General features: G+C 46.1%; 1 protein-coding gene across 1 annotated transcript in view; it reads right to left on the bottom strand.

Annotated features, from left to right (window-relative positions):
• ptch1 (patched 1) overlaps positions 1-8,955 on the bottom strand; it is a 26,484-nt gene extending 17,529 nt beyond the window's left edge. Inside the window, 2 exon segments of the mRNA XM_056592452.1 lie at positions 6,336-6,584; positions 7,845-8,955. Coding sequence (XP_056448427.1) covers positions 6,336-6,584; positions 7,845-8,015 — 420 coding nt within the window. The 5' untranslated portion in view covers positions 8,016-8,955.
• Between the last annotated feature and the right edge of the window lie 188 nt (positions 8,956-9,143).

Below are 9,143 nucleotides of genomic sequence, written 5' to 3'. Positions count from 1 at the left end.
GGTGGGGGGAAGGAGGAGGAGGGAGGGGACGGACCACCCTGCTCTCATGGCAGAGCTGTGTTTACATGGCCGTGCTTCGCTCTGTAATACATCTGGCATTCTGAGGCCTCTCTCTCCCTCCCCCTCTCTCTCTCCCCCCCCCCTCTCTCTCTCTCTCTCTCTCCAGCCATGGCGGGGAGGGGAGGGAAAGGAAGGGGAGGAGTGCAAGGAGGAGGAGGCTGCGGTAAAAGAGAAAAGGGGAGAAAATAAAACAATGAATCAGAGCGGAATATGGGGAGATATGGGGAGAGGGAGATCGGGGACTAGAGAGAGAGAAGATGAAGGAGAGGAAGAAAGAGAGAGAGAGAGAGAGAGAGAGAGAGAGAGAGAGAGAGAGAGAGAGAGAGAGAGAGAGAGAGAGAGAGGAGATGAGAGAGAGAGAGAGAGAGAGAGGGGGGGGGGGGGGTAGGTTCCTGCTGTCTTGTGTGGTTGGTCATTCGCGGGGCTCTGGTTTTTGAAGAGCTGCCTCCAAAAGAATGCAAAACGTAAACAGACAAAAACTTGGCGGCATCTCGGGATGTCATTTGTGAATGGGAGTGTACGCAGCTCGGGAGTACCCACACACGCGCGCATACACACACACACACACACACACACACACACACACACACACACACACGCACACACAGACACACACACACACACATACCCACACGGAAAAGGACATGGTTTACTGCACATATACTTAAAACAGGTAGTTCTAATATAAACACAGTAGGGATCAAATGGAAGACTGACCGAACGGCTCAACTTTTCTTTGAAGCAATGTACCGGCTACCCTGCACTTTTCATCAACGCAACACAACCCAATGCAAGGTTTGTGTTGTTGTACTGCTTCTAGGGGTGTTTAACTCTGGTTGTAGTGAAGCGATAAACGCATATCGAATTGACTCCATATCGAATTGACTCCAAAAAAACAGTGCGTGTGAGTGTGTGAGTCCCAACGCATGTTGGGATTTATGTGGTCCATCGTGATTGGAAAGTACACCGAATGTTTGTTGTGTGTGGGGAGCATTTGTATGTATGATATCTTGTGGCTGGCTGCCATATATAAGTGATTAAAGACAGAAAGAGTGAAAGAGACTGAGGGAGAGAGAGAAAGATAGAGAGAGAGATAGAGAGAAGGGGGGGGGGGATCCAAAGGAAGGAGGATATATAAGGCCCACAGAATAATTCTGAGATGCCAAGCCGAGTAAAACATCTACTCTGTCACAGAACCCAAACCCAGAGGGGATACTGTGTGTGTTTGTTTGTAGGCATTTATCTACATCTGTATGTGTGTATGTGTGAACGTGTCTGTGTGTGTCTGAGCGTGCATAGGTTTCTGTGCATGTTTGTGCGCGCTTTTGCCCCACACACATCAAAAGCGGGATAATTCAATCAAGAAAAAGCCACAATCCTCTCAGCGGAGAAGCCACAGTCAGAACACTCCTCTTCTTCCCCCTCGCCTGCGTCCACAAGAAAGGAGGCAAAGGCCTTTTCCGCACGCACTCAACATTACACTGCTCCCCTCACCACGACCATTACCAGCACAACAACAAAACAACCACCAGTCCTGTCAGCTTGCCTCTTAATCACTCTGGATAAGAAGCAGACTTCCAAGGGAGGAAAAAAGGGCTGCACTTGAAAAAGTGTATGCGCTTTAAACTCTAAGTCAAAAGCTTAGTCAGAGATTCCCTATTGTGATTACATTTCATTCAAGGAGATGTTGTTTTTTTTGGCCTCCATAAACATTTGTAACCATAACTTTGAGTCTGTAATGCTCAAAAGATGTACCCTCTTCCAGCAAACTAGAAGTCCTTGAAATCCCAACGGCCTTAGCAAGCCATTGGGATAAGGAGCTTCAACCTAAGGTCTGTAAACTAATTTAAACTTATAATATGTTAATGAGGATTTGTTTGAGGATTGCTTCATGACAGATTGAGAAAGCTTGTGATTTGCAAAACAATAGAAACTAGGAACAATGACCAAACATGAAAACCAATCAACAAAATATATATTATTGACTGAGAAGGAACGTTGAGAAACAACGTAGTCATTACATTACGCAATTTTGTCATAACTTTGTAACATACAGAGTTCCTTGTGTATACAAAGACAACAAGCATTCACATTCACACACAAAAAATAAGAAAAACAACGTAATTAACAATCCCTCTCTCTCACAGACATGCACAAACATACACACACAGGTACGCTCATACGTACGTAACGTACGCACACAAAAACGCACACACGCACACACACACACACACTGGGAGCCTTCACTCTGCACCAAGGCCAAAGGGGGGGTATCAGGTGAGGTTTTAAATAGTGCGGGCCTCTGGTCGATGAGCTCAGGGCCCAAAGGGTCTATCCTGTGGCCCCAGTCCTCCACATCCACCCGCCCAGGGGCCCCCAAGCCCTCAGACAGTGGCCCTTGAGTTAACATCACAAAAGCCCTTTTGCCCCCGCGGAATCACAAACATATACATAGGCCGAGTTCACCTCAAACAGAGACGTAGCGTTCTGATTGGGAGTTGAGCCCCCAAGTTGAATCCACGTTTGAATACGGTGTCGGTGAACAACACGACCCGCTTTGATATAGTCTCACGACAACCGCCTGGCCGCTCGGTGTCTACGCTACAGCTGCGGCCCAACCACAGCCTCATGCTCACCCCAACGCTATACAACCAACCCCAGGCTCATCCTGCACTTCAACTGCAACCCCCTGCCCACATCTTTAGTCTCAAGGCTCCATTTACTATCTAGCCGTCTCACTTCTACCTCTACCCCTCTCTCTCCCTCCCTCTTTCTCTGTCTCCCTTTCACCATCCCTCTTCCTCTCTTTCCATTCATTTCTCTCTCTCTCTCTCTCTCTCTCTCTCTCTCTCCCTCCCTCCCTCTCTGCTACAGGAAGGCCAATGTTTACGTGATACTGTTTTAATTAGAGGCAGTCAGCGCTGCTATTTTCTTTACAATCTGACCTGTGTTTGCCTTCACCCAGAATGCCATTGGGATGGGTCCACTTTCCATTTGTGGGCCAGGCGGGGGAACCATAAAGAATGAGGGGGGGGGGGGGGGGGCCGGGGGGGTTCCCGCCTCTATGTCGTGGTGGGGGCCGTGGCGAACACTTGTGCCAGGCCATGAATTTATTAAATTGATCAATTCAAATTATTATTCTTTTGGGCATTGATTTCAAACGGCTCGTGTGATGGTGTTGAATTTCTTTGTTGAACTGTGGAAAGACACAAGGAGACGCCCTGATCTTTGAGCCCGTTTGTGCGGCTTTCCTCCTTTGCATTTTTAATGAAAACATTTAACACATTCCGCCAAATACCTCTAGGTTGATCACACTCTGGTTCTTTTTCTTTGCATTGGTTGCGAAAACAGCACACCCCACAGAGAAATCAAGATATAAATCATGAAATGTCAATGTTTTTGGCTCCCATATGTGGACATTGTGGCAGCTTTGCTTTGCCTTCACTTTATCCTCCAAATTGAAAATTGAAGTAGCATGTAAATGTGTTCCCCGGCCAGCGGGCATGGGCTCTGACAGCCTGCCCGTGCACACACACAGATGTGGCTGGTTACCAGCCGCACACGGGGATACTATCATAAGATACGCGACCGCACCAAAACCGCAACCTCACGTCTTACATCATTGATTCCGTGACAGTCCTTTAAAAAAAGGGCAAAACACACTTCTTGCACACGAGATGTCCGTGGACCATCGGGATAAAACAGCAACACTGAATATCCTCTCCTGAACATTGAGCGAATGTTCTGAACCCTCAAATCACACACCCACCCACGTACACAAAATCACACACATTCTTGGAGGTGAAGGAGGGGGGGGGGGTCTCCCTCCCTGTTTGAGACGGTGCTCAGCTCGACCGATCACTCTCTGTCGCTTTGTCTAATAAACACAACTTCCTGTGTGCAGAGTGTTTATAAACAGTGCTGAGTGAGCTCTGTGCAAGGAGAGACGTTTGTCCAAGCAGGCTTCAGGGTGGGGGGGGGGGGGTATAAACGTGATAGGATGTGAAAATACAGGCTCACTTTTGTGGATAAAGAGAGAGAGCGAGGTTGTGTATACGTATGTGTGGATGTATGTTTGTGTATGTGTGCATCTGTGTTTGTGAATAAGTGTGTGCATGTGTGCAGAGTGTTGGATACATGCTGCATTGTGGGTCTGTATGTACGTGTATTGCGGTGGACATGCAAGTGTGCAATTGTGTATGTGTGGGGTATGTGTGTAAGTGTGTATGGGTGTGCTTTGCGATCGAGACGAGCTATAGTGTGTGTGTGTGTGTGTGGGTGTATGTGCGCTTGTGTTAGTGTGTTTGGGTGTGCGTTGCGGTGGACACGCGCTACAACGTGCGGCCCACACAGTCTCTGGGCCAGGGTGGGTCCTACTTCTCCATGGGTTGCCTGGAGGGCAGGTCCGGATGAAACGCAAACAGTGGTTTGGTGTCCTCTCCTTAGTCTACGCTCCGCTCGACCGTGGGCCAGCAGCGTGGCCGCGGCGAGACCCAGCACAGCGCTCCACTGTCCAGGCAGCATTAATCTATCCCTCAGCTGCGCGGGCTAATCTAAACAAACAGATCTCTCCCTTCCAACATCTGGAACTCCTCATGTCCAGAGACCTAGAAAACCACCAGTCCATTCTGCCGGAGTGTGTGTGTCGCAACCATGTGTGTGTGTGTGTGTGTCTGAGAGGGAGAGAGAGAGAGAGAGAGAGAGAGAGAGAGAGAGAGAGAGAGAGAGAGAGAGAGAGAGAGAGAGAGAGAGAGAGAGAGAGAGAGAGAGAGAGAGAGAGAGAGAGAGAGAGAGCGAGCACAAGCTTGTGTGTAACTTTTTTGGCATGAGATACCGTGAGACAACTCCCATCAATGTTACACACTAACTAAGAGAGGCCAGACCTAGTTAACCAGAACTGTGTGGTCACTATTTCAATTATAGTGAAGATTCTGCTGTGGTCAGTGGCAAGGGAAATCACCACTATAAAGCAACATTATCCTGTATACCTCAGTTGAAAGCTGATATTTTCCTACGAGGGATTTTATTTTTTACCACCTTTCACACATAAATGGGGATGTAGGTGTTTGTTGATGTTGTGTAAATGAAACGTGAAATAATGTCGTCAAATGTACATAAATAATGACCAAGTATTATTAATGTTAGTTATAACAATGATATAAGTCATAATAGCATACGTTCTAAAATAATTACATTTTCTAGGGGTGCGAAAACTTGTAAACTCGATAATAACCATAGTGCAGAGTTTAGGTATCAGCCTTTGTATAGCTGTCTCCTGCGCATGCGCCAAACATTAAAACAAGATATAAAAGAAAATATGTAAATAAACACGTTCACGGAGTGAACGACCCCTGGAGGAAAATATTGATCAGTAACTGAATTCGGACTTCAAAATGTAACGCTGAACGATGTAAACGTGTGGAGGCTAGAATGACAAAGTGAAGCGAGCAAAACTTAAAAAAAAAGGAGAATGAGGGTGTTTTGTTGTGAATTATTTCCCCTTGACAATCACTATGGTAAATCACCAAAAACTGCAAATAGGCGCCCCATTCATGACTTCAATAACAGCCTCTCCACCATAGTTCTGGAATGCAGTAGATCAAAGGAACAAAAACCCCGCTGCCCCTTTGCGTTAGCCTAGACCTAAATACCGCCCATGCATACACAACACGGACCAACTCCGTATTTGTAACAACACTATTTATTTTCGTTACGTCGTTCCAAAGGAACAGTGGTGAACCAATCCATAAACATGAGTTCCTGTCCGCACTCCGCTTTTTCCCTTCAGCCAGAGACAAATCTTTTTGGAAAGTTGAGAGCTGTCCAAAACGGGACCACACACAGTCTCTGAGCTGTGTGCGGATCACATTCAACTGCTGGGGGCAGACACACACACACACACACACACACACACACACACACACACACACACACACACACACACACACACACACACACACACACACACACACACACACACACACACACACACACACACACACACACACACAGACACAAGCACACGCACTCACACGCGCGCGAAAAAATGGCCGCTTTGAGAGAATTTCCTTCCTCAGAGCTACTCATGAGTTTAATTACAACTTTAGTTTTAGTTAAATGATAGTCCCTTATCGAGGACAACCATGCGTGCTCATTGGATAGCAGAGATACAAGTTGTTGTTTTTGTGTCATTATGAAAAATTCCCAAAATGACGTCTTGTCACCTCGATCGATCATTGAAAAATATTAATTTACTTTTGTCAAGAAGAATTCATGACATGGGCTACGATTAGAAAAACATGCAATGAAAATAAAAATAAAAGTTTCTTACCTTCTACCCAAAGTTTCTCCACGTCCGTCTCCAAATTAGCTGCCCGTAATCCAACGGCGAAAGCACCGAATATCATGAGGCCCACCACCAAAAACTTTCCGCAGTTCTTTTGTATGTGACAGCCCAACCTAAATAATAGTCTCTGGAACTGCGCCCTCAGCCATAGCGGTGCTTTCCTCCCAGTCGCCTTCCCCTGCGACGAGACAAGATGCCCAGGTTATTATGGTCAATCAAAAGTCTCAACTGAGGAACAATCAATTCACAATGCTTAACTTAACTGGAAGTAATTTCGCTGTCTAATATGCTAATATATCCTTATTAAATGTAACCTAAACACTCATATGTAATACTGTATGTACAAAAACAATCTAACAACAATTTAATACTAGCCTAGTTATAAGGTAGTTCTAAACGACAAATAAATAATAGGAATAAACGGAACACAAATTAATCTCAGTGAATCGTCCCTATGGTTTCAGGTGTAGAAATGAATGAGTTTTTTAAAGTCTTGGCCAAAGATTGTCAATAGTAGTAAGCCAGAGGACCTGGTGGGCTGTGTTAGACTGTGGTTGGGCCAGGCCTCCAACGTGGAGGTAAATCAAGATAGTTGTCAGGGCAGCATTGTTTGGGGATTTTTCCAAAGCACGACCCCCCAAATACCCCATAGGCTCTACTACAGCTTTCTCCGGGGAGTGAGGGGGGAGAAACAGCAGGGATGTGTATAATACACGGTATAGCCGGACAGAATAAGCCGTCTCAAGTGGTAGCCTGATAATAACAATAATGCGATGAAAAGGCGTATGGGATGGGACTATTGTTTGGCCGAACCCCACATGCCACACATGTCCGTTCCCATAGAGCTGCCTGTGGGATCCCGACCTGGGAGAGGAGTAGCCATCACTGAGGGAGTTACGACAACATTTGTGAACGGAAGAGGGCAGCCACATGGATTTCGCTTGAAGCGAGGTGAACGGCGAACCGAGTCGCATAGTAAGGGACAATATAGTGCAAGGTTTTGGAGCGCAGGCTCTTAATTACTATAGTGTATGTCCAGATGAAAACGTGTTAGGTTGAGTAGAGTGCGAGTCTGGAACACGCTGAAACTATAAGCTTGAACGTTTTGCACGCGTTGCCGTTCACCGTCCAGGGACCGTTATAGTGGGCAAAGTTTAGAAGCTAAGTAGCTCCTAACTATTGACGAATAACGTAGTAGCCGTAGCGCCCTTTTCAAAAAGCGATCGCACTCATTGAGAAATCTGCACGAGTAAAACACAACCAGGGAAAAGGTTTACGGCAGGCTTGTTTCAGACCCCCGTACCTCCACACCAGCACTTTCCCCAGCTATCCCGTTACCAAGTAGGACAACTTGGGTTATAGTGATCCACTTTAGCGGCTACAAATTAAAGCAAAAGACCTGTCAACTTGGCTTATAACAGGACGTATAAATAAGCACCTCGGATATCTGCTCCAACGCAAAGCCCGCATCACAGTAACTTGGTCGCTGCAAATACTCCAAATCCAGTGGCGCGGTGCGGGCATAGTTCCCCCTGGTTCTCCGCGTTATCCTCGGCCGGTCGGGCTCTCTGTTTTCCTGCTCAGAGTATGCATTAGCGGCCGAGGCCATGTTGCGGAGACTGCGCGAAGGTGATCGTTTTCCACTTTATAATACGTCCCCGAATACGTGTAGAGATATCCCAAGGCAACAAAGTTTCACTCTCGGTGATCTCACACCCGTGAAGTACTTCATAGTCCTGTTGGAGACGGCGAGTCAAAATCTGCGCCTTCCATCCCAACATTTCGCGATCCTGGGGTCTCCACCGCCGCGTACATTCACCGTGTGTCCGGAGCAGTAGGTCGTCTCAAAACGCGAGCTGAGCGAAGTGCTTCCCATACACAGAAACGCGGCGAAGGAGCGTCGACAAACGTAGCATTCTGCAGGCTCTCTGTGGTCTTCCCCTGGGCCGAGATTCAATAGATGAGAAAAAAGAGCTCTCTCCATTTGGAGGCAGAGGAGGAGGGGTGAAGCAAAGAGAATCAAGATCCCGCCTCTCGGGCTGTCAGATTGCTGGACTTTCTTGCTTCTGATTGGTTCCAGCAGGGCAAAAATTACTCAGCAAACACGACTATTATTAGCTGCTTAGCAACAGCTCACTAAAGTAGAGCGACCACCCAGGCAGAGAGCCCTCGTGTGTGCATCTCAAACTTCAGGGGAGTCTCGGGGAAAGCCAACCAATAGTCGACTCTGCGGCTTTCCACATTGCTTAAAGGAGCGTTTCTCAGAGAAAATACCAGTGCAGTGCCAGGTACTCGCTTCTGATCGGCAAGAGGTCTGGTGGAATGTGAAAAGTGAAGTTTTAACGTTTATTTTCTTTGTAGCGCCACCATGATCGTACCAGTAAAGCCTCCGATTTCATCGGTTTTAGGGAGGTCCTAAACCTCGTCCTACGGCGTCAAAATGGAATGGATTCACGATACAAACACTATAACCCTTACAATTAGATTAAATTAGAGTACGTTCCATGCATTATAAACATTACATGGCATTAAAGTGTAATTTAAGGTCACTATAAATATTAAAATAAATATTATATTACATCCTAACATAATATACATCTTTTATACATTTCTTTATTTTAAGTGTTATTATATTTTACGTTTGTTTAAAATATAAAATGTTTTAATATAGGTTAATAAAAAGCCAACATATTATTAAACCATTTCAAGTAGTTGAATATTGCAATTGAACACAACT

This window comes from Gadus chalcogrammus, chromosome 6, assembly GCF_026213295.1.
Source record: "Gadus chalcogrammus isolate NIFS_2021 chromosome 6, NIFS_Gcha_1.0, whole genome shotgun sequence".
NCBI lineage: Eukaryota > Metazoa > Chordata > Actinopteri > Gadiformes > Gadidae > Gadus > Gadus chalcogrammus.
This window is presented reverse-complemented; position numbering and strand designations above follow the sequence as displayed.